The sequence below is a fragment of the Lineus longissimus genome, chromosome 6 (genome assembly GCF_910592395.1).
Source record: "Lineus longissimus chromosome 6, tnLinLong1.2, whole genome shotgun sequence".
Classification (NCBI taxonomy): domain Eukaryota; kingdom Metazoa; phylum Nemertea; class Pilidiophora; order Heteronemertea; family Lineidae; genus Lineus; species Lineus longissimus.
In genome coordinates, this window is record NC_088313.1 from 9,451,721 (window position 1) to 9,477,936 (window position 26,216).

The window sequence follows — 26,216 nt, forward strand, 5'->3', positions numbered from 1 at the left end:
TCGTCATATCCGGTGAACTACTTTCACTTCTATAAGGTCTGCTAAAATTCTCCCGCACACCACGTGCTACATTGGCATTATCCCTGGTTTAGTCTTCAGTGATTATCCTTTGTCAGTTTTCAGTATCCAAAGCTGAACCTGGTACACCTCAAACAAATTTATTCGCCCATAAGTGATGTGAAAGTGATGGAACACTTCGTAAATGTTTGTCATTGACTTTATAGAAGTGTAACGGAAATATCTCTATGAGCGCTTCATAGTTGACCTAGGTGACCTATTTAACAATACATCTTCTGCTGTTAACAAAGGTGTCACCCCTACGGCTTTTTACCAGACCTCCCCCATTAGTATTTCGCGGAGCCCATACATATCACAGTCGAGCAATACTCATGATTATCTTATAACATCTGAGAGACACATCACACATAATTTCAATGTCAGATCATGCTCCAGTGGTGCTCCGTGTAGGTTGTCCAATTTCGGCAACTCTTCAACAGTTACATGTATTTCACAATGTTGGTAGCAAGCACACCGGTAAATTAACACATGAAAAACGGAATGCAAAGATCAAATACGCTGAGCCACATGATAACTTAGAGTGTCCAATTAGCCTACATATTTCTAATTACTACAATTCCGCTGACGTATATTATATAAGTTCAATCGCTCAATCCGGTCCATGCAATCTAATTAAAATATCTTGAACAGTGAAACATCGATCCAGATGGGATGCGCCCGCCATCATGATTCTCCGAGAAATTCTTATCGCGGCGGTATTCTGTCAAGGTAAGCTTCTCCGGGGTGTTTCTTTATGCAGCGGTCACTGTCCTGTACACGCTGTACGCCCCTGGTTTTTGGCCACGACTAATTTACTGTCGAATTACTAGTAGTGTCGAGTTCGGAGCGTATGTCTGTATACATGTGGCGCCGAATATCCGTCGACTTCTTAGCATCATTTCAGAAAATAAACAACTATAATCAGTGAAGAATTTCAGTGGAGAGTTTATGTTATGTAATGATAGTTGATAAAGATGTGGTCCTTTGGCAAGACACTTTACTGATGGATCACGGAGATAATTGTATGGGTCATTTATTAGCAAGACCCAGATGGTTACTAATACTTGAGTAAGGTGTTGGGCAAGCGGCGGGTAGAAAGAAAATGCATATTGCAGGCAGTCCGCAGAGCTGGGGTTTTCTCAAGAGTCAATAAAGGCCAAGGTCTGGAATTAAGGGACCATCTCAGCAGTTGCTTTTTGTTAACTTTTTTTTCAATATTGTTATTGTTTGTCACCTTGTTCCTACACACAGTTTTATTATATCTCAAGTTTTCTTTTTCAAAGACACCTACTAATTAAAGACATGTGCCGTTCGTTAAAAAGTACGTTTCATATTGGAAAAGTCCAATTGCGACAATAGACACTGAATTTCAACTTCAGCATTACCGTTGTGTAGACTGATCTACAAACACCATAAATACCAAGTTTCAGCAAACGCATACGCATAATAACTGCACTACGGCATTGTGCACTAAGCTACTTATGTTTAGTGGAGGCAGGGGCGAAGTACAGTTGTAACGGTCGTTAGTGCCGAGTGTTGGTTGCCTGTACTTTCCGGAAAGTTGGAAAGTTGGAAACCTGGAAAGTTGGAAACCTGGAAACCTGGAAACCTGGAATATAACTAGGTCTTCCTGCTATGTGGCGCTTGTCATCCACTTGTGTCAGTTAAAGGGATCTTTGGCGGGATGGATGATGTAACAAGGTACTCGCTAGGTGGCGCTTGACATAACAGGGTACTTCCTGCTAGGTGGCGCTTGGTATCCAGCTCTGTCATTTGAAGGGCTCTTTGGCTAGATGGATGATGAAACAGGGTACTTGGTGCTTGACATCTAGCAGTGTCATTTATTAAGGGATGTTTAGCTGGATTAATTTTAAGTTGTCCTCCCATGAAAAGTCCTTATAATTGGACATGTATGGCAAGCCATTTGACGTCATCAACACTTGATCGAGCGGTCACCACGTGACAAATGCAGACTGCAGACTACTCTTATTTACTTGACAAAAATGTTTTATATACATTTGTAATTATAATTATGAACCCCCTGCTGTTGGTGTCACTGGGCCACCAGCCACGTGCTGTATCATCTGATGGTATGTCCTCCAAAAATTGCTTGCTCATCAGAATGATGAGGGCATCCACATGTTAGGTTTTAGAATAGCTCCTCGATAGCCCATCTTGGCCGCAATGTTTATTTGACCATGAAGTTCAGAATGAGATAGCCTGCGGCTAAGGTAAATAAGGTGAGGATATGGGTCATGAGTAATTATGATGATGTAATTCCCATGGAAGTTTAATCCCTTCTACGGTAATACCAAGGATACAGCTAAGCCAGCCAGTATTCAGTGGTAAATGATAGGCTCCCTGATATGCCTGATTGTAGTGGCTGGGTTCTGGAATGGCTTGACAAAATTTTGACACGTGGTGTATCAGAAAAAAAAAGATCATTGACTTAATCATCCCCCCGCTCAAATTATATTCTTCGCTACAAAATAATATCCTGTTGTGTTGGGCGTCATAAATTTAAAAGTAAATACATGTACAAAATTTAATTAAATGTTCCTGATCTGATTGCCTTGTAATGTGTACTCCCATCACAGTCCCCTCACTTAGTTGACCCCCCCCCCCCCCCCCCGTGGATACTCATGGAGAGTGTTATGGGTACAACCAACACAATCCCCACACTTGCAACACCACGCACGTATACGTCACCGGCGGGTACAAAACGCAGGACGCAGGACGTCCTGCAGCGTCCTGCAGGACGAGGCCCATCTCAACAGATGCAGGAAATGAAATGAGGAATTTTAGGGACCATCTGTGATCTGATTTTTCATGGTTGTTCATGAGGGAGCTGTAGTGTACCTAAAAGGTTGTCTCTGGATTTGGTTTTACATCAAAGGGAAGTTGAGTAGAGGGGAGGAGTCATGTTCGAATTCAGGGGTTTGGTGTATGAATGGGTGATTTGTTGAGGGAAGTTACGTTAAAGGGGGTTATTTAGATGTTTGGTACTTAAAGAGGAGTTGTGTTTAGTGGTTTGATAGAGGAGCTGATTTGAAGGGTTAGGTATCTAAATTGGGACTTCTGTTGAGGGTGTTGCTTTCAACTCCAACACAACTCCCCTTTAAAACCCAACCCCTCAGCAAACCCCTGCACACTGGGCCTACTCGCATTAACCAGCAATCCCCTCAACACAACTCCCCTTTAAACAGACTCCTTTATGTACACAACTCCTCGATGAACAACCAAAAATATGCCTGTAAAAATCAGATCACACGGCTCAGATGGTTCCCGATATTCATTGCTTCATTTTCTGAATATGTCGAGATCACACTACTGAGATGAATCCTAAAATTCCTCATTTCTTTTCAACAGCTGTTGAGATGGGCCCCGTCCTGCAGGACGCTGCAGGACGTCCTGCGTCCTGCGTTTTGTACCCGCCGTATACATCACATCGATCTGCCCCCTTGCCAATGGTTTCTAATCGCAACAATCCGTCCCGGTGTAAAAGAAGAAAATGTCCCCCTGGAAAAAGTGTCCAGCCCTATTGTATTCCGCTTTCTGGTTCTATAGAGGCCATGACCGCCAATAGCTCAGAGATTAAAGCGCATAATAGAATCCATTGTTTCCCGGACATTCTATCCCAGGACATTTTAAACTTCTACATCGGCCCAAAACCATGTGACCTTAAAGGTGCCCTTTTAATTAGATTTACCCCCATCCTGAACCTCATGGTCTTATACTGCCGTTGAACATAGCCAGGCAGTAATAAATCTTGAACGGCTCCGGTGAAAACCTAAGGCGGGAATAAAGCTTCCTTTGTTCCTTTGTTAAATATTAGGAGTAGCTGCTAGGTAGTCGATGATGCGAGCTGTGCATTTGGCTAACATTGCATAACGTTGCATAACATTACTGACTCCAGTCAATGAACTGCATAAGAAGTACCCAAATTTAGTTTTTTTACTACGTTCAGCCAGGCGAAAATAAAGACTTGAGTCACGACAAGATGGATTTACTCTGGCATTGAGTAATGCATCCTGAACTCAGGCCAACACTCGGCACTAACGACCGTTACAACTGTACTTCGCCCCTGCCTCCACTATAAAACATAAGTAGCTTTGTGCACAATGCCGTAGTGCAGTTATTATGCGTATGCGTTTGCTGAAACTTGGTATTCATGGTGTTTGTAGATCAGTCTACACAACGGTAATGCTGAAGTTGAAATTCAGTGTCTCTTATCGCAATTGGACTTTTCCAATATGAAACGTACTTTTTAACGAACGGCACATGTCTTTAATTAGTAGGCGTCTTTGAAAAAGAAAATTTGAGATATAATAAAACTGTGTGTAGGAACAAGGTGACAAACAATAACAATATTGAAAAAAAAGTTAACAAAAAGCAACTGCTGAAATGGTCCCTTAATTCCAGACCTTGACCTTTATTGACGCTTGAGAAAACCCCAGCTCTGCGGACTGCCTGCACCATGCATTTTCTTTCTTCCCGCCGCTTGCCCAACACCTTACTCAAGTATTAGTAACCATCTGGCTGCCAAGGGTCTTGCTAATAAAGGACCCATACAATTATCTTGATCCATCAGCAAAGTGTCTTGCCAAAGGACCACATCTTTATCACCTATCATTACATAACAAAAACTCTCCCCTCTGGGAGTTCTGTTCCTACACATATATGGATAGACACACATATACAGTGATGATTGAGATGGTCCCCCAGCACTTGGCACGTGGGAAGTACCTGGTTACATCACCCATCCAGCCAAATATCTCTTTAACCTACACAGGTTATTGACAAGCGCCATCTAGCAGGAAGTACCCTGTTATGTCAAGCGCCACCTAGCAGGTATCCTGATACCTCTTCCATCCAGCCAAAGATCCCTTTAAATGATACAGCTGGATGACAAGCACCACCTAGCAGGAAGTACCCTGTTACATCTTCCATCCAGCCAAAGATCCCTTTAACTGACAGAGCTGGATGACAAGCGCCGTCTAGCGGGTACTGTTACATCATCCATCCAGCCAGGGAGCCCTTTAAATGATACAGCTGAATGACAAGCGCCATGCACCTAGCAGGAAGACCAAGTTCACATTCCAGGTTTCCAGGTTTCCAAGCTTTTCAGGTTTCCAGGTTTCCAACTTTCCGGAAAGTACAGGCAACCCCGAGTGTTGGCCTGAGTTCAGGATGCGTTACTCAAGCACAAGTGCTGAATGCCAGGGTAAATCCATCTTGTCGTGACTCAAGTCTTTATTTTCGCCTGGCTGAACGTAGTAAAAATAACTAAATTTGAGATTACCTCTTATGCAGTTCATTGACTGGAGTCAGTAATGCTATGCAACGTTATGCAATGTTAGCCAAATGCACAGCTCGCATCATCGACTACCTAGCAGCTACTCCTAATATTTAACAAAGGAACAAAGGAAGCTTTATTCCCGCCTTAGGTTTTCACCGGAGCCGTTCAAGATTTATTACTGCCTGGCTATGTTCAAAGGCAGTATAAGACCATGAGGTTCAGGATGGGGGTAAATCTAATTAAAAGGGCACCTTTAAGGTCACATGGTTTTGGGCCGATGTAGAAGTTTAAAATGTCCTGGGATAGAATGTCTGGGAAACAATGGATTATATTATGCGCTTTAATCTCTGAGCTATTGGCGGTCATGGCCTCTATAGAACCAGATAGCGGAATACAATAGGGCCGGACACTTTTTCCAGGGGGACATTTTCTTCTTTTACACCGGGACGGCTTGTTGCGATTAGAAACCATGGGCAAGGGGGCAGATCGATGTGACGTATGCGGCGGGTACAAAACGCAGGACGCAGGACGTCCTGCAGCGTCCTGCAGGACGGGGCCCATCTCAACAGATGTTGAAAAGAAATGAGGAATTTTAGGAATCATCTCAGTAGTGTGATCTCGACATATTCAGAAAATGAAGCAATGAATAACGGGAACCATCTCAGCCGTGTGATCTGATTTTTACAGACAGATTTTTGGTTGTTCATCGGGGAGTTGTGTACATAAAGGAGTCTGTTTAAAGGGGAGTTGTGTTGAGGGGATTGCTGGTTAATGCGAGTAGGCCCAGTGTGCAGGGGTTTGCTGAGGGGTTGGGTTTTAAAGGGGAGTTGGGTTGGAGTTGAAAGCAACACCCTCAACAGAAGTCCCGATTTAGATACCTAACCCTTCAAATCAGCTCCTCTATCAAACCACTAAACACAACTCCTCTTTAAGTACCAAACACCTAACACAACCCCCTTTAAACGTAACTTCCCTCAACAAATCACCCATTCATACACCAAACCCCTGAATTCGAACATGACTCCTCCCCTCAACTCAACCTCCCTTTGATGTAAAACCAAATCCAGAGACAACCTTTTAGGTACATTACAGCTCCCTCATGAACAACCATGAAAAATCAGATCACAGATGGTCCCTAAAATTCCTCATTTCATTTCCTGCATCTGTTGAGATGGGCCTCGTCCTGCAGGACGCTGCAGGACGTCCTGCGTCCTGCGTTTTGTACCCGCCGGTGACGTATGCGTGCGTGGTGTTGCAAGTGTGGGGATTGTGTTGGTTGTACCCATAACACTCTCCATGAGTATCCACGGGGGGGGGGGGGGGTCAACTAAGTGAGGGGACTGTGATGGGAGTACACATTACAAGGCAATCAGATCAGGAACATTTAATTAAAGTATGTAGAGTGGAACCCCGGTAACACGACAACCCAAGGTACTAAGCCGAAGTGGTCGTGTTACCGGGGTGGTCGCGTTAGTGAATTTAAGAATGATAAGTAGATTTTCCCGCCAAAATATCGTCCTAACAGATATGCTGCGTGTACATTGCCATGCATTAATGACTACGCAACTGGGTGATTCGATAATTTTGTGTGTATAGTACGGATAAAAAATCATTTTCTTGAGTGTTTTGCGTTTAATTTGCAACTTATGTAAATGAGTAAATAAACTGACGAGAGCAAATTAGACCAAACATTACATTAAAACTTGAGCATGCTAATTAGAGCAAGCATGTAATTCACAGCATCGGCAGCTTCCCTTCTTGATGTCAAGCTAATATTCCCGCTAACATTGAGAGAGGTGATGTGAGAAGATGTTGAGAATTCTTCCTGATGTCTTCCTGCTTTAACGTCAGCCAATTTGAACTGGTACTGATTAAATCATCTTTTTAAAAACGTATTTTATCAACATTACGACGTAGTAAGCATTCTTTACTTTGAGTATCGGTACTCTTACTAATCAACATAATTTATTTGTCCTAAAAACTACGTGTGCATGCCTCTTGACATCATTTAATACTTAATGATGAAAAACAAACCGTGAGTCGAAAAGAAAGTTATTCTTCTTTTTATTTGCGCTTACATTTGATCAAACTCACTTACACATCATTTATTTTCATATGGATTCCCATGGTCATTGTGTTCGAGGTGCTAATTATCAACACGGATTTGCGAGAAGGTGCCAATTGATACGATGCGGTCATGGTTGATTGGTGTATTCCTGTTTCGCCTATTCCTGTTTCGCCTAATTCCTTATTCGCCTATTCCTGATTCGCCCACTTCCTGTTTCGCCTAATTTCTGTTTCGCCTATTCCTGTTTCGCCTAATTCCTGTTTCGCCTATTCCTGTTTCGCCTATTCAAATGTATTGCTAACCTCCCCACAGACGTAGGAATATGAACCGTCCCTTACTATAGTGTTAAAGGCTATCATTAAGAATAAAGTCTGAAATAATGGATTTAACGACATGTCAATTATTTCAGTATCATTCGGAATAACTTTGGAAAATTATACATAGCTTACATCGGCTGATGTTTTAGCTTATTTTAAAAGAGTAAGAAAAAGGTTTCTTAGGCCTGCATTTTATATTGTGGATTCTCTTTCTTTTGTCTTAGTCAGTAACTGGCTTCGTAATAGAAAGAATACCTATAGCTATATTGTTCTTTACTATGACATGAGTTTTACAGCTGATTTTGATCAAATAATTATGAGAATGTACAGTATTATGTATTTTTATCAAAAAATCATGAATTCCCGGGACCGGAGAATTTTGGTCGTGTTTGCAGGGTGGTCGCGTTACTGAGGTGGTCGCCGACCGCGGTTCCACTGTATTTACTTTTAAATTTATGACGCCCAACACAACAGGATATTTTGTAGCGAAGAATATAATTTGAGCGGGGGCATGATTAAGTCAATGATCTATTTTTTTTCTGATACACCACGTGTCAAAATTTCGTCAAGCCATTCCAGAACCCAGCCACTGCAATCAGGCATATCAGGGAGCCTATCATTTACCACTGAATACTGGCTGGCTTGGCTGTATCCTTGGTATTACCGTAGAAGGGATTAAACTTCCATGGGAATTACATCATCACAATTACTCATGACCCATATCCTCACCTTATTTACTTTAGCCGCAGGCTATCTCATTCTGAACCTCATGGTCCAATAAACATTGCGGCCAAGATGGGCTATCGAGGAGCTATTCTAAAACCTAACATGTGAATGCCCTCATCATTCTGATGAGCCAACAATTTCTAGTGGACATACCATCAGATGATACAGCACGTGGCTGGTGGCCCAGTGACACCTACAGCAGGGGGTTCATAATTATAATTACAAATGTATATATAACATTTTTGTAAAGTAAATAAGAGTAGTCTGCAGTCTGCAGTTGTCACGTGGTGACCGCTCGATCAAGTGTTGATGACGTCAAATGGCTTGCCATACATGTCCAATTATTAGGACTTTTCATGGGAGGACAACTTAAAATTAATCCAGCCAAACATCCCTTAATAAATGACACTGCTTGATGTCAAGCGCCAAGTACCCTATTTCATCATCCATCTAGCCAAAGAGCCCTTCAAATGACAGAGCTGGATACCAAGCGCCACCTAGCAGGAAGTACCCATTAAGCCAAAGAGCCTGTTACATCATCCTTCCAGCCAAAGATCCCTTTAACTGACACAGGTGGATGACAAGCGCCACCTAGCGGGAAGTACCCTATTATGTCAAGCGCCACCTAGCGAGTACCTTGTTACGTCATACATCCAGCCAAAGATCCCTTTAACTGACACAAGTGGATGACAAGCGCCACATAGCAGGAAGACCTAGTTATATTCCAGGTGGTTTCCAACTTTCCAGATTTCCAACTTTCCAACTTTCCGGAAAGTACAGGCAACCCTTCTTGCACGCTTCGTTTGCTCTCTTTTGCAGGCATTGCAGCAGTTATTATATCAGGACAGCGACGAGGTAAACTATAATCAAATATGATACAAAACTTCAATTATTATAGTTAGCATCTGTTGGTGTCAATTTGATCTATGCGTTACAAGGCTATACCTTAAGCCGAAGAATGACCCTGTATCCTATGAACCAGTCGCAGCAGGTTGAGATTGTCCTTTGCCTCGTTCCATTCTTGTATCCAATGAGTTAGTGAGTTTTGCCGGCAGGGTTTCGTATCACCTCACACCTAACCTGCCGCAGTCGAAATGCCAAAGCCAGGATGAGCTCTAGGCCAATGTATAAATTGCCATGTCTTTTAAATTGCTCAAGCAAAAGTCAAACCTCTGATCTTGTCAAATACGTACGGGAGGCAGAACGTATCCGTGTTGCATGCAACATGCACTGCTAGTTCTGTCTTTCTTTACTTTATCGTTCGTATTTCACCATTTTCTTGTCAACCTTCCTCTACCCCCAGCTGTCTTTATACCGTCTGTCATCTTGCAATTTCTTGTAATTTTTGTGTTGAAATTTCCTCTGTAATCACTACAAGCTATTAGTTTATGTGAATAAAGCTATTATTATTATTATATGAATTCTGAAACTGCTGTTACAGCTTTCAGGAAAGAAGAACAGTTATTCTTGCCTGACAGTATGCATACGTGTTCCAGAACCAGCTACCAGCTCGCTATCCGTCTCTCTGTGTATCGAATGTAAACTTGCCTCATAAAGTTACCAATATCGAACTTTCAGATCCCATCTCATTCTTTGGCTATGATTGGTGGATAATTCTCGGCCAGACGGAAGACAGCAATACCCTGAACGGCCTAACGGTACATTTTAACGACGTCGAAACCAGTGATGACGGCCCAAAGGATATGACGGCATGGGAATTTAAAGGAACCCAAAATTCGTATGTCAGAGTTGAAAATCCTTCAAATGGTCCGTTAGAATTTGACAAAAGTTTTACAATCGGTACATATTTTTTTCAAGATTACATTAAGAACGTCCCCATCGTCGAATGGAGGGGTCGCAGTGGTGACCCCTTCGGGACACATTTCTGGATATGGGAACAGTTGCTTTTCATCAACTTGGGCCCCACTTGGGGAGATGCTTTCGGCCAAAATTGGCACAGTGAAGTTTTACCCGGCGGCTGGCATTTTATAGGCGCAAGTTACAACCATTTGGAGGGCAATCTGACCATGTGGATAGATACCCTGGACTACGCTCATGTTGCTCACATCGGGCTGCAAACGTCTACTTGTATCGGAGATGTGTATGTGGGAAAGAGTCCTCATAAGAGAAGTTTCAATCAAACGATGACAAAACTTGCTGGACTAACCATCATTGATGGCGCGATTGACAAAGAGCAGATTAAGGAATTTAAGTGCAACATTGTGGCATTCGTGGCAAATGGTAAGTTCACTTGGTGTAGCCAATGCATTTAGGCGCACTTTAAGAAATACAGGTGTTAAGTTTTTGAAAATAAATTACTAACGGCCTTTCTCTAAAACCAATATGCAATTAAACTTTCCGAGAAATGAAGAAAAACCTGAGATTCGTCGAAAGCTCAAAAACAACAGAATTTCGATCAATAACGAGAACGAGAACGAGAAGAAGAAGATGAGCATATCTAACTGTCAATTGAATATTTTTGAATGCATGAGCGGGGGGGGGAGTGTCTCTAGTTGATGTCTCGTCAATCACATAATCAAAAAAGAAAGTTCGAAACCTTTATTTTGTCACTTAACTTTTGTTAGAATCGCCTGAGGTGTCCTTCCTCGATTGGATCACGCACACAGATAATTTCTTCACCAGCTGCTACTTTGAGCCTGACGACATTCCTCTCAAACTGCAAGGATTACCAGCGGCGAATCCCAAGACGTATGCGTGTAGTAGCAAAGCGACGAACCCTCGTGAGTACTCGGTCAAAATTAGCATTAGTATCTTCGTAAGATCGGAATAATACGAATTATTAAAACAAAGGTATTTTACAATATTGAAACGAAATCTTAAATTGAAGCATATTGTCCAGACCGTGTCCTTTGGATTTTAACATTCTGAGCTCTTCCTTCACTTTATCTAGGAAACCAATGTTTGTTTGCAGATCAGTTCTTTGCAACCAGCTGGTGGAACGTATTGGGTCAAGACGAAAACAATCCAAATCTAAATGGTCTTCAATTGGAGGTTGAAGGAGTGGATACAACCATGGACGGCCCCAATGGTATCCCGTGCTGGAACTTCTTGGGTTCGCCCAACTCATACATCCGAATACCCAATCCAATAGGAGGCCACCTTGACATGCGAGATAGCTTTACCATCGGCACATTTATATACCAGTCAGAGTTGAGGAATGGTGCAATCTGGGAGTGGCGAGGGAAGGAACGATCAAGGCAGGGTTTTGCTACCCACTTTTGGATTTGGGGCCACGCGCTTTTCGTGAATCTGGTTGGAATTGGTCAACATCGCTTCAATGCAGTGCAAATCAATAGTCTTAATAGCTGGCATTTCATAGGTAAGAAATATATTTTAGAAACTTGCATTGAATGCGCAGTTGCGGCTGCCGATGGCATTATTTCAGCTTGTGTATGTAGATAATACATGTATATAAACATATGACACTGGAGTTGTGTTGGCTGGTTGGCTAACGATATAGAATTGTCGTATGGTGGTGTCAAGAGATGAAACGTACTGCACCGATCCTAAGGGCATTTTGCTCTAGTGCGACTGGGTGTACACATGACCGTTGACCTGGCTACGCTGTAATTTCAACTTGCAAAAAAAGTCTGAAAGAGGGTTACTTTTATATTCAGGAATGAGCTTCAGCCGAGAGAGGAGTCACTTCATAATGTGGATCGATGACGCTTTGAATTCTTATGGGCAATACGTTAGTGGATCTGCTTCTGCATTCGGTGATGTGTACATTGGGAACCGTGGATCGAATCACAATTTTGTCCCGTTTAAAGGAAAACTAGCCGGAATGACCGTACTTAATGGAGACATTGAACTAGACCAGATTGACGACTTTAAGTGCAAGATATTGTTGAATGTCGCTTTAGGTATCCCAGCGCCAAGAAGAACACCAGGTAACGAAATATTGTCCAAGATGAATTATCAACATGTACATTTACAAATGATAGAGCACTTCAACTAATCGTATCTTTAATTTGTAAACGTGGTGCTATGATAACTCATTAATTTTTAGTTGTTTTCGGACTCTGTTGCTTAATAACAGAATCTACATTGTTACCAAGTATGCTTATTATTGTAGTCTTCACCTTATATATCCAAATACTTTTTAACCTAATGATCATGATGTACATTTTCTAGCCGTTCCCCAATCTCGACTTCTTGGCAACGACTGGTGGATCATTTTAGGACAAGGTGAGCAGAGTCAAACACTGAACGGCCTCCAATTACAAGTCCACGGAGTTACGACAACAGGTTCTGGTCCTTTCGGACTCACACCATGGGAGTTCAAAGGCACAATACAATCATACATAAAAATCAACAACCCACACAATGGACATTTAAATTTCGATATGAGCTTTACAGTCGGGACTTTTATCTATCAAAATGAGACAAAAAATGGACCCATCCTTGAATGGCGGGGCAAACGGAGGGGATGGGGAACCCATTTGTGGATCTGGCACAGGACCCTTTTCTTGAATCTGGCACCTCGATTCGGTGGCAGAAGCGAGCACTTCCATACTGCAGTGGAACCCAGGAAGTGGAGCTTCGTCGGCGCCACCTTCGATCATGATACAGGAAGTCTAACCATGTGGGTAAGAAATCTTGGGAGGGTCATTACTTTGGGCAATATTTATATTTGTCCTCACAACAGTACAGAACACCGTCGGGCTAAAAAGTTAATATTTTTAAAACTGTGGCTGATCTTTCACAATCCTTCAAATAAGCATCCGAGAGTTGCGATGTTAGAGACTTTGGGTCAACATTAACGAGGCTGACGTGTGATAAACAAAGGCACCCAAATAAGGGAGTTTTGGTATCAGTCCCGGTAACCCTATGGTTTTCCCCTACGTCTGTTGTTGGCCATCCAGAACAATATTCAAGTTTATTCAACTTTGCTGGCAATTGAACTTCTCTACCTCTACTTCTGTTTGTTTGTTTCTAGGTCAATGGTATTGTCTTCCAGCAGAATGTCGGTAGACGTACCCCGGACTCCCGTGGCAATATCTACATTGGTAACCGTGGTTCCGCAAGGTGGTTTGAACCATTCAAGGGCAGTCTAGCTGGACTAACAGTACTGAACGGTGCCATTAACGCGTCTGAAATAAAGCTGTTTAAGTGTCTTATTGTTGCATTGGCTTCAAAAGGTAAACAGATATATTCCTCTTGATGAGTTGGTCATTGTGTGTCCATCCAGTATCAGAAACAAAGAGTTGTGTCTGTCATTATTTATGGAATCAAAACGGCGACTTGATGTGCTGGCTTGGTTATCGTGGTGACAGCAAAGCAAACAGTTGTGCCCAAGGACTCATCCACTTGAGTTTACGCAGATCACTTCAACATGACCGAAACAAAGGTATTGTGACGAAATAACCTTACCGTAGTTGGAATCGTATAAACAACATCAAGGTGAGGCTGCACAAAACCGACATTATTGCAGTTGAAGACGGTCTTCTTAATGTATAAAGTATTATATTGCAGGGTCATATCCGATAGCATGGGACCCAGCTGCTGACAAAAGCTTTGAGAGATGCCAACTTGAACCAGACCCAACTGTCTTAACGCAGCAGGCTAATCACAAAACGTACACATGCAATGGCTTCCAGAGTTTGAGTAAGCGATCACAAGTAAAACGTCATTGAGTGAGACAATACGATTAAGATTCCGTATTTCTTCAATGTAAATGTATATCAATGCCGACATGCCCACACTCATAGAAATGAAGGCTTTTGAGGCCAATACGCACATTAGTTTTGAGGTTTTCAGGGAAAAAAACCCTTGAAGGTTTTGAGTATCTCGAAAACCACTTTCAATTATCCGTAAAATATCATATTTGTGTTGGCCGAACAACCTTTAAATGTTTTTCAAAAACTCAAAACCTTTAATTCTAAGATTGCATGTTATTAGCCATAACTTAAATTGACTTTCTAAACACTCATATAAAACAATACAAGTGACTCCCGTACTAAAGGAATTATATATCTAGCAACCACCTAACCGGCCTTGTCAGTATTTTCCTTCCAAGAGAGTCAGATGCACATTTTCTCACGTATCAAGCACATTGTTGTTATGGCAACGCTATTAAGCTTTTGGTTTTATGCAAAAAGTGTGAAATAATCCATTTTCCGTACTTTTCGCCTTTTTTGTTGCAGTCAAATGAAATTTACGATATATATGTATATTAAGTTATGCACATTGCAGGCACATACTTCGGGTTTAACTGGTGGAATATTCTAGGCCAAAATAAAATCAATACGCACCTAAACGGCCTTTCACTCGACGTCGTTGGGGTAGACACATCTAGGGATGGACCAAACGGAATCGCCGCATGGAACTTTAAGGGAAATTCCAGATCATACGTCAGAGTAACTAACAGAGGCCATTTAGACCTAGTGGACTTCACGATAGGAACCTTCATCTATCAGCACCAGGTTGGTGGCTATTTTGTAAAAGCCGTGGTTAGGTAACTTTGGCTTATCTTCAAAAATGTGCTAATGCTCGGGGATCCAGTGGCTGTCTTTACACATTGGTACAAACAACTAAGGCTCGTGCGCTTATTATGGAAGCAATCCAAACATGGCATAACCCTCCCCTTTTTTAGCGCCCCGCAAACGAGCGTTTTAAATCACTGCAACCTGCGGCTGGTATATCATAAATGAAACATTTTCTTGACTGAGAATATTGCTTTAGCGGTTGCTTTCTCATAACAGTTATCCATGTGTTTGTTTTAGATCACAAATGGTGCAATCCTGGAATGGAGGGGGCCAGATAATGCGCGATATGGGGCCCATTTCTGGATCTGGTCTCATGTTCCTTTCGTAAATCTTGGCGCAACAAGCTCTCACTTCCGCGAGGCCGTGCCTACGGATAGCTGGCACTTCATCGGGGCGAGTTATAGCCACAGGTCGGGGAGGCAATTGATGTGGAAAGACAATACGACGAACGTCAGGGATTATGGACCAGGCAGGCGTGCCATGTGCAGTGGAGATGTCTTTATAGGTAGGATATGAAAGAGAAGGGAAGCTGATGTTTTCCTACTGTAATATTAAGAGAGTTTTATGAATGAACCTAATTCAATGTCTCGTGGCTAACACTGATGTCCGCTAGTGGTAGTGATGGCAATTATCATTTCTTCCGATATTCGGTGATTTTCCTCGCATGTGACCTCCGTAAACAAGAAATCCCCACAGTACATGTAAGGACCCCGACGTTTGTCATAGAAAGGTTCTAATGGTAAACTAACTTCTTCTTTTATTCACATTACTATCGTTATCCATTTTCTTATAGGGAACAGAGGATCAGACCATTCGTTCTCGCCATTCAAAGGAAAGCTGGTTGGCCTGACGATACTAGATGGCGCTATATCTGAGTCACAGATTGAAGAGTTTAAGTGCAAAATATTGGCGACTGTTTCAACATAAGAAATCCCAATTGCATGGTGACGATTAAGTTATGGATCCTCGAAGACTCAAAGATTCAATACTTCCGATATTATAGATACATAATAGAAAGATTTGTCACCAGGGCATTCTACTTCGGGACACTTAAAAATGTTACATCTGCAACATCCTCTTGACCTGCAACGTACTCTCTACTATACCACAGTAGAGCATTTCACTGTTGTCGATATCGCATTAAACAGTGAACATTCTACTGTGTGTTTGCTTTTGCGCACATTCTCTGCGCAACGAAGAATACCATTGAATATTCTGGAATATTGATGAATGACCACGTGTTTTTAATTTGTACTATATATATAGTTTTTGACTGTAGCCGAATAGATAATAAATCAATAAATCAATTTGAATTTGAAATTTTGACTCTTTTATTTCATTTTAGCAGTGAGGATGGGCGGCTACAGGCGGTAACATTTCCAACAACATGTCACAATGAGAGACCTTTTTCCTCTATGTGCCAGGAGTATGAGGGGTTGGGGCGGTTTGGTCCTCTCATTCCCAGCTGCCAGTCACAGTCTGGTAAATTTTTGTCTCAAGTATGAATTTTGGCAATGATCAGGGGTCGGGGTCCTATCATTCCCAGCCACGAGTCACAATCTGGTAACTTTTTGTCTTACGTATGAAGTTTGGCAGTGATCATGGGTCGGGGTCCTATCATTCACAGCCACGAGACACAATCTGGGAACTTTTTGTCTCGCATATAAAATTTGGCAGTGATCATGGGTCGGGGTCCTATCATTCCCAGCCACGAGTCACAATCTGGTAACGTTTTGTCTCACGTATGGGCCCACTCATTGTTAGTTCAACTGTGTAAGTGGAAAATGGAGAGAGTTTTGTGCGGAGCATGCTCTGTGACCTTGTTACTGATGTTATTAGCATATTTTGGAAGGTAGCTTTAAACGATTAAGCATTAACATTGCTGCTATCATCAAATATACTGTTCTTTCTTTCCTGAAATTAACAGTTCGTACATCAGGATTATTATCTATTCATGTATGTAGGAGGGGTCACACATACCCCATATACATCATCAATTTCCGTGCTCATTTCCACTCATAACTCAAAGCCTATGGGATGACATCATAATTACGTTTGAAACACATTCAGAACTGACCCGACTCCAAACCACACCATGTGATATCAAAGACGGGCGTACTCAATGGAAATAACGATCATTGGGCATTACTGGTTAAAAATATTCTTGGCGGGCTTATTCCGGACTGTTAATCTGAGGAAAGAAATTACAGTATATGTGAGTATTGTATGTAGTAATAGTGGTTTGTTTGAAGTTATAACCTGTGTTTCAAGCGAGAGGTGCCAAGGCCCTCAGCTCCACCAAGGAGAAGAATGCTTTCTCCTTGGTTGCACTGACATTGACTGATCGGTAGACGTATCATGTTCTTCAATAGGTTTGATATAATAACAGGACGATAAACGAGTGATAGTATTCTAATCTGGTAGATTATGAAATGTTCTTCGTGCATAATCGGGTGGCATATCTATTTCAAGGTGTTTTTCAGATAGATCTGGTCTTGCTAGGTATTTAGCTGCTTGTCACTTGACTGTAATAGTGTGATCACAAAAAGTTATGTTACGCAGCCCTGGGCAGCCGGTGACATGCATATATTTGACCGGCTTTTGTTAACGCCGTGAAAGAGCATTGGTTCGGCCTACCCTTAGGAAAATCTAGTGTTCTGCAAAATCGCTTTCCTTTGGGAAATGTGATCTGATCACATTCCTGAGTTCAACTGAGTACATTCAAACTTTGGCCAGATCGATATGAAAAACACTTTGTACTGTTGGGAGCTGTATCGACAACGAACTTTCAATGACTCGTGAGCTTTTTAAAAAGCTCAGCCACAAATATGAGCAGTTTCGAAGACACCAGACAAATGTATTTCTATCCTATAAATAGCATCACCAGTTGGCATTTTCCATTTTCTATATTCCACCCTTGATGTGATCACAGCGACAGACATTCCTTTGGAGGGATGAACACCATGGGATCTGAGATTCCGAGGGTGTAGTCGTAGTGCCTGAAAGAAGCATAGTGTTCTATTATACAATCTCAAAAATAAAGGTTCTTGAGTTTTTAAGCAGTCTACACGATGCACTTTTAAAGTTCTTTTTTTCAGCCAGAAGGTCAAAAACCATCAGGGGTTTATCATTTCCCCAGGAAATTCATTTCCCCAGGAAATTTTTCGAGGTCTAGACCCATATCATGATTATGATCACATTTCAGTCATATCAAAAAATGCAAATGGTTTAATTATGTAGAATTGAAAGACAGCTCCAAATTGCCCCGCTTGATGAATTCAGCCGCAATCTGACGACCACCTAGCAACAAAAGTGAATACTGATGTATGTCCAAACATAATCAAGTAAGTAATTCAACGTACTTCCAGATGAAATATCCTTCATTAGGTTTGTAACTTGTGAAGGAGATTGGTAGGCAGTCCCTCTGGGTCCATTCTCCATTCGCCCTGCCTGGAATAAGAGCGTTTGATACATGACTTGCTTGGCAATAACGTGGTTGTAAATGTATCATGAGAGCCTGGGATTTCAATCAGCGCCACCGAAATCATCAACACTCAAGGCCTGGGTACATATACGGAGGTCTCGTCAAGAAATGGTATCAACCTCTTGCCGTGGGGCGCGCAATGAGAGACGTGTGACAATCTACGCCATCATCTCAATCTGTTGTGGTTCAAAATGATGAGTAATCTAAAGCACAATTTCTTCCACACGACTTTACATTTTGTTTTGATGATAATTAGTCGATTTGGATTCGAAATCCTGCATGAAAATAGCATGCAAAGCTGCATGAAAATAGCATGCAGTTGGATATATTTCGATTATGACAACGCGTATGCACGGAGATGAGCCGCAATGTTTGAAAATGAATAACAGATGAGTTGCCAACCTGCCTGAAGTTTGTCAAATTTGTTACGTGAAGGACGGACCTTAAGCTTCAATATGATTACCGTTACACGGACTACTTACTTCCATCTTCGAAGTGACCACCCCAGACATCCACGAGGACACCAGCTCCGTGATTGGAAGACGTTCCGATGTAGTACTCGCCATACCATGTAGCATTGCTTGGCACATGCAGCGCGGGGAATGGCCGCGAAATGGGCCTCCTTTCACATTTTCTGGTCTTTATGTCAAGCCTGTATTCAACACCCTGCAAAGAAATGCATTTTGTGTTATTCTCAAATATGATTTCTCAATGTGAACTCAAAACACACCTTTGTCACACACAATGAGGAACCGGCAGAACTAAATATTCAGATGGCAGCACCAATACTAAAATTTACACTTTCAGTGCATTATCCATTTAAATTAAGTTTTGTTGCTTCTCTCCCTAAAACCCATCAAAATAGAATTAAGGACCAATAAAACAACATTTTTGGTACTATTTCCCCATGTAGAGTAATTAAGGGATGACATATTCAATAATCAATGACCAAGGAAATGCCTTTCTCATTACAACCATGGTCCACTTGCCTGCAAGGCCCCCTATTGGTAGGTTTTGTTGTGCAGGTTCCTCATTCTAGTCCCAATTCCACACTAGAAAAGCTGTGTTTCTCCCTGCTAACAGAATGTGGATAACTGTAGGCCCCGAGATAAAACTTACTGCATCATGAAGGTAAAGGACATCTTCAAATTGCTCCTTGCCTTCAACGGTCTCGTCTTCAATAAGCCTCACGCGAAGATTAGCATAATCGTACGACACTTTTCCATGGCGGTCAAATTTTTTTGCTGGGTCGTACTGCAAATGGAATTATGGAAGAAGAATGCAAAGAAAGTCGAAGTGAAAGATGTAAGCATATCATGTTCTATTGGGTTTTGCATGTGCATTACATAATCTTATTTCATTATGCTAGTTTTACCAGTTTGTGGTCGTCTGAAGAAGCCGTACGACCCCACCCGATCGAATTGGCTTGAAATTATTCTAACAATGTATCCCATCCTGTGTCTCATGGTCTTATGCTCTTATACTCTTTTCCTCGTGTTAGGGCTTTTGATAATCATTTACGTTGTCGCCATGTTTCCATTATGGGGTCCATGGGATGGTCTGGGAGGTCGGGATTCCAGATATCAGTCAATTTACGTAATAGAAAAGCATGGGGGAATTGCGGAAACATAATCAAACATCACGACCGGATGGGAGGGATTCGACAGCCACAATGCATCAAATACGTACCTCTGCTATCCGTGCTTCCCATTCCTTTGGAGCAGCTGCAAATGAAATACAAGCGAGTGTATTATGCATTGAATTATAAGAACTTAGGGAAAAGTTGTATGCGCGCGTGTATGTGCGTGTGGGGTGGGGTGGGGGGGGGGGGGGGGGGGGTAGATTCACGTTTACCCTCATTCCTTGTAGAATTTAGTAAGTTATCCTAGATTGAATGCAATCACCACCATGTCAGCCGATAAAGGCAACCCCCAAGGTTCGCTTCCTCAACGTAGATTGGTTTCTGGTGGAGGAACTACTCGGTATGGGTTCCAACTATTACACTACAATAGGAATCAATACTCACCACACGGCTTTGGAATCTGGGCGTTTACGTAAGCCAGGCACGCCGCTAAAACAAACATACAGAACTTCGTCATGGTGGGAGTTTTGGAGAAAGTGGTCAGTACAAAGTCACAGAGCAAAACCTTGGGGTTACATAACGAACTTGACACTTATCTCGCTATCGCAATCTATGATATTACCAGATAGTGCGCGTTCATGTGACAAGACATGTCACTAAGTGTCGTGCCAAAAAACCTCTATCTATAAGTCATACATGTAATCAACCATTCCAGATATGGCACCGACGCATTTAAAGGCCAGGCACCTCAGGAAATATCAAACCCCTTCAGATTTTATTCGAAAAGTATATTCAAAGCAATAAACTCTAACACTTATTCCAAATCGATACATTAGGCCTTTAAGGGTTTGCATATTGGTTTATATCCCGACAAATGTCTCATATCATAGATAATCCGGAATTAAATATAAACTGTTATCGACAGTTCGTAGTTTCTATAGCCAACTTGTACAATTTTTACTTGCTTGGGGAGAAGCCATTTTAAAGCCCAGGCTAAAAGAATGTGAATAAGACCAGTCTTAATCTATTCTTCATAAAACCGGTGTCCTAAAAGGGTGTGTATTTTTTTCTTTACCAATTGGTGTGCAACTGCTACATCAGACCACTGCTTGAAAACGTGATGGCAATGCTGTTTAAAGTGGCTCTCTTTAAGAACCAGGGCTGGCCTGGTTACTTCTTCGAAACCGTTCAGTCATAGATAGAATATCTAAGATTGTAGTCACACCCGAATCTGCCGGCACCAATGCCTTTATCTTACTAGGTTCAAGTTCAATAAAGCGCTTATAAAAAAGGTCAAATAGGCAATCAATGATCTTAAAATCAAACGGCCATTATCAAGGTAATCGAATATCCTAAAGTGGCCACCAAAACCAAATCAGAGGTAACTTGCGGCTGTGACATTAGCCTTCGTATAGTTATGAAGTGGAGTGACCTACGTGTGTGTAGTTGCACGCCCCTTACACATGTGACATGTAGACCCCAATTTCGATACTTGCTTCTATGCGCATTTATTTACAGGCTGATTGCCTCAATGTCGATCGTAAGGTAAAATGGAAATCCATGGGAAGTTACGAAATTTGAGGTAGTCTGTCGTTGTAACGTTCGTTTACGTTTTGTTTGATCGAAATAAACTACCTCAGGTTAGGACATAGGGAAATCCTAAATAAGCCAACATTGCCAAATTTGAGGTACTTTGTTAGATTACGTATCGAAGAAGTTGCCTTGACCATGGTGTCGAGCCGTGTTTATGAAAGCGCTTCCTTACAGCTGATTGCCTCAATGTAAGGTATTACATGCCAGGACAACAAGACAACCGCCAATATTAGGGAGGTTAAGAACTCGAACGATAAACGACAACGGTAACGACAATGACGTCATTACGTTTATCGTGAAGAAATAACGTTAGTTGGGTTAAGAAGCATACATTGAATTTCCGGTAAACGTAAAATGTTCATTTGGCTGACACTGATCAGGTCCGAGTCAGGAAAGTCAGGAAAGACCAGGACTATGCTTTTTAACTGACTTGTATATATATTGTTTTAATGTGACTTGTAACTTTCAATGACACTCGAACATTTCTTGGCCTTCCAGGGCCTGTTAGACAGGACTATTCAATGAATTACCTCATCAACATTAGACGTGTAGGTTTTATATACAATGTTTGTAGTCAGTATTAGTCAACACCAACATGGATCCACTGCTTCTTTTGGAAGATGACGAAGTTTTTTGCTGCTGTACGATGTGCAACGAAGGCGCGGCGCCGTCAGACTTCGGCGGCATGTTCCGCTTAAGTTATTGTACAGAAGTGATTGATCAGTCGGCCCGGATCGACATGGTTTCACCTGGGCTACGATTATCTCACATGGAGTTATAAGTTTGTTACTCTATGGATTACATCATCAATGTGTGTGAAAGCACAATTCATAATCATGATAAAGGTCTGCACTGCGCTCAAAGAAGGTGCATTATAGGCCTGTAATGACCATTATAGGCCTGTAATGACCTACTGAACCGAAGACATTTTATTCATCATTGAAACGGGAGACGATTTGGAGGATGACGTCATTGTCGTTACCGTTTTCGTTTAACGTTCGAGTTCTTAACCTCCCTATTAAATCTATCTGCACGGACCTTCCTTACAAACACCACTGTCAAAGAACACGCCCACGAGCAATCTCGACAAGATGTGCGATCCTTTAGCGTAAATCAGCCTCGATGATCTGATCCCTAAGCCCCTCTGGCTGGCACGGAGTGCCCAAGACCCATCAGGTAGCTCTCCGCATCTGTGGTTTCATGGCTTCCTTCATTTAAATCTCTTTCCTCCTCCAAAAGTCCAAGAAGGTTTTTGATGTCCTAAACAAAGCAAAAAATAAAGAGATGATGATAGGGCAGAACAAGAGAGAAAAACAGTGCTATCCTATACTTCGTTGTGGCGGATTAAAATATGGTTCTATGGCGACACACAGTACCTTTTTCATATCTATTGTGATACTGCTCATGATGTTACCATGCAGGCGGTCGATGACACAAATGGTAGGGCGCGAACCCATTGCATATAGAAACCAGCGAAGTCGAACAAACTTCTTCTTTGGTATTCGATATGCCAGAAAGGATGAAACTGGATCGTATACAATTCAAACGATTCTCAATGGAACTTGCCTCCGCGAGTGCAGCATCGGTCTCTTTAGAGAGAGACTTTGACTGGGCCCGGCACGCCTGGAGAACAAGAATGACAAACCCTGCAGTAAAGAGAAGCTTCATCTTGCAGGTCTTGGGTCTGGACAGACAGGCTATTCCCAGGACCACTCTTGTAATTCCCTCAAATTACCGGTTATAGCTGATCGAAAGGCGGTGACATTCTGTCAGAATTGGGCTTATTCACCGCAAGTTTGCAATACGAATTATACAAAAATTCTAATATAGCTTGAGTAACTCGGCCCCTTATCATGTTTTGTTTTCTTTCCGACACATTAGTAAGTGACATAAATTTACAACAGAACACATCTTCTGCACCTTCTTAAATGTTTTTTTTTCTCTTTCGAAACTCTACAGCATAATGAAAATAGCAAAAAGCTAAACTGTGTCTATTTGATCCAAAGGCTGTAGTTCACGTACATCTAGGACATATAAACTCTTGAGCGTAGCGTTGATATATAGCACGAATTAGAAGGGGGGGGGGGGGGCATTGTCTGTTTTGTAGGTTTTACGATCCATTTAAAAAAAAACTTTCTTGTTTCTACAAGCGTTTTGAAAACCATTTCTTTCTTTGATACCATTTTTGAAGATGTTTATCACAACAATAAATGTAAAGAAAGCATTTTGACAAATCATCTTTACGCAAAAGCCTACATCTACTAAGCTTTTTTTAGAATTGATGTCAAAAATGTACTTTAAATTAGTGCCAGGGAGTTTCTAAATTTTCTAATTATTTTATTTCTTAGAATCTACAAAATGAATTGATAATTCAAATTCTTACTTTAAAGAAACCCTATGATTGGCTAGATATAATTCTTTTTGAAGCCAAAAAATTATGACGAAGAAACCAACACTGACATTTACAAATCTTAGACCATTCGTTGAGAACACCTACAAGTAGTAAAGCCTACAAGTAGTAAAGCCTACATTTTAATGGAAAAAAATAATGATTTCATACAACCAAATAACCTACATTCAAACTCAACGTTTCGTTCTGAAGTATAAATTCACATTTTGCTTATTCTGGGAAGCCTACACCCTAAAGCCTACATTTTGAGTTTGATCAAGAACTGTTATTTCTAGAAACTCTACAATTAACACCACATCATTTATTCCAATAACCAAGAAACCTACAAGTAGTAGGTATAATGTCCCTTTCAACGCACAAAGTCCGAGGGACAATAAAGTCCGACGCACAAAGTCCGACGAATGCCATCCCGTGGTATTGTGCTTGAAGAATTGTTTCCGCGCTTCGTGTAAGCGCTCAAAAATTCGGCGCTATCCGTCCGCGCTGTCCACGGGAGGGCATTCGTCGCGTAGCATACAAGCAGCCCGATGCCGCAACGAGCACAGATTGATATGCGCTCTTATTTGCGCTCCTCCTGAGGTTTTACGGGCTGCTGTCACAAACCGAGCGGAGCGAAGAGTATGGATCAATTAGGGTCCCCACCACCGGGGAAGTCTGTTCGGGGCAAATAGCCTACTAAAGCATTCTGTTGCTATAACTGGGATGTTATCAGTGACTAGGCAATCCTTGTCATTGATTATGCATAGAGACTGCTCATCCTAGCTCAAATTATGACGTGAATTGCCTCGACTCGTCGCCACATTTTAGGGGCCCCATCTCCTCAATGTCCGTTTAGCTCCAAAGCAACGAGGTCTGTCCTCTTCGTCTCGCATGGTGGCCGGGTTCGTATAGCGCAGGAAGAGGAGGACAGGACAACTCTCTTGCGCCACCCTTTTCCTGATGGAAGGGTGGTTATTTTGACATGCACATGAAGAAAGAACAACTCATATACGACGTATTTGTGATATGAAAAAACACTTTTATTTCTAAGTACACATTTTCAAATCTAGAAGAGAAATCGGGACAGGGCACTCGAAAATGACATATTGAAGCACATCGTGCATGTTCGTTTCCCTTTTTATTTCGTTGCTCCTTCTCTGGAGTGGGAACTATTAGTGGCAATCTCTGACATTATCTTATAAACAACTGTGAAAAAGGGAATTTTAGCAGCGAACACTTTCTTAATTTCAAAACGTGTCTTCGCTTAGTGGCACCCCTGTGGTTTGTCTATCAATGCAATTCAATTCAATTTATTTCAACTGATTTTTAGGCCACCCGCCTTTTACAGCATGAAAATATAGACATATACACCGGGATGACACAATAGGAAGACACGATGATACTTATGTACATAGTAATACATGATGACAAAGTACATATAGTAGACATGATATTTATAAATGATTGAACAGTTGGTCTTACAAAGGCAAATACAAGACACATAAATCTTGTATCAATCGTAACCAGTATTTCAGAACCTTGGGCTTGGAATAAAAAAACTACTTACGGGGGCCGCAATTTCCCAAAGCCGCAGCTCCAAGCGATGAATGATAATTATATTGAGGCTATACTGTATGTGTATGAGAAAATATCAGGTCGAGCTGTCTGGAAAGAGAAGAACGAGGGTTGACGTTAGTTTGCTGTCAGAGAATATCGCTAACATCATGTAAAGTAATGTGTAATTTTTTACTAACCCAGTAGGAAATGTCAGTAAAACCTCTTGTAACATAAGCGCTTTTACTGTCTGGAACTATTTTTCAAAAATGAAGGCTCTATAAGGTCAAAGTGAAATATAACCTGTTTTATGGAACTAAGTATTGTACCGCGTTCACGTGCATACAGTTGCTGTTGTTATACTTTTTATGAATGAATATATAGGTACTTACAAATACTCCTACATGTAATTCCCTTTAGAATATTCCTGTACACTCATGCTTCATCCGTTGAATGATTTTGAAAAAACATCAGGTCGAGCTGTCTTGAAAGAGAAAAATGAGGGTTGACGCAGTTTGCTGTCAGAGAATATCGTTTACGATCATGTATCACACGCTTTTGTTCCAACGGCATGCTCTTTGCTTTTTACTTCACATGATCAGGATTTGTAAGAAATGCTATGCTGAGACAGACTAAGT

The 26,216-nt window shown here is 41.6% G+C and overlaps 2 protein-coding genes across 2 annotated transcripts; one reads left to right on the forward strand and one right to left on the reverse strand.

Moving 5' to 3' along the window:
- The first annotated feature begins 713 nt into the window (after positions 1–713).
- LOC135489352 (uncharacterized) lies at positions 714–16,252 on the forward strand. The gene is made up of 12 exons (XM_064774663.1): positions 714–786; positions 9,287–9,322; positions 10,046–10,708; positions 11,053–11,208; positions 11,400–11,807; positions 12,106–12,378; positions 12,623–13,077; positions 13,428–13,629; positions 13,964–14,095; positions 14,684–14,913; positions 15,214–15,481; positions 15,770–16,252. Exons 1-12 carry the CDS (start codon positions 744–746, stop codon positions 15,901–15,903), a joined length of 3,000 nt encoding a protein of 999 aa, XP_064630733.1. The 5' UTR covers positions 714–743; the 3' UTR covers positions 15,904–16,252.
- A 58-nt stretch (positions 16,253–16,310) lies between these two features.
- On the reverse strand, positions 16,311–20,601 carry LOC135489553 (mammalian ependymin-related protein 1-like). The gene is made up of 6 exons (XM_064774952.1): positions 20,487–20,601; positions 20,150–20,184; positions 19,580–19,714; positions 18,943–19,126; positions 18,339–18,426; positions 16,311–17,975 (listed from the first exon to the last, which is right to left on the reverse strand). The coding sequence occupies exons 1-6, from the start codon at positions 20,557–20,559 to the stop codon at positions 17,903–17,905; spliced, it is 588 nt and encodes a 195-aa protein (XP_064631022.1). The 5' UTR covers positions 20,560–20,601; the 3' UTR covers positions 16,311–17,902.
- Between the last annotated feature and the right edge of the window lie 5,615 nt (positions 20,602–26,216).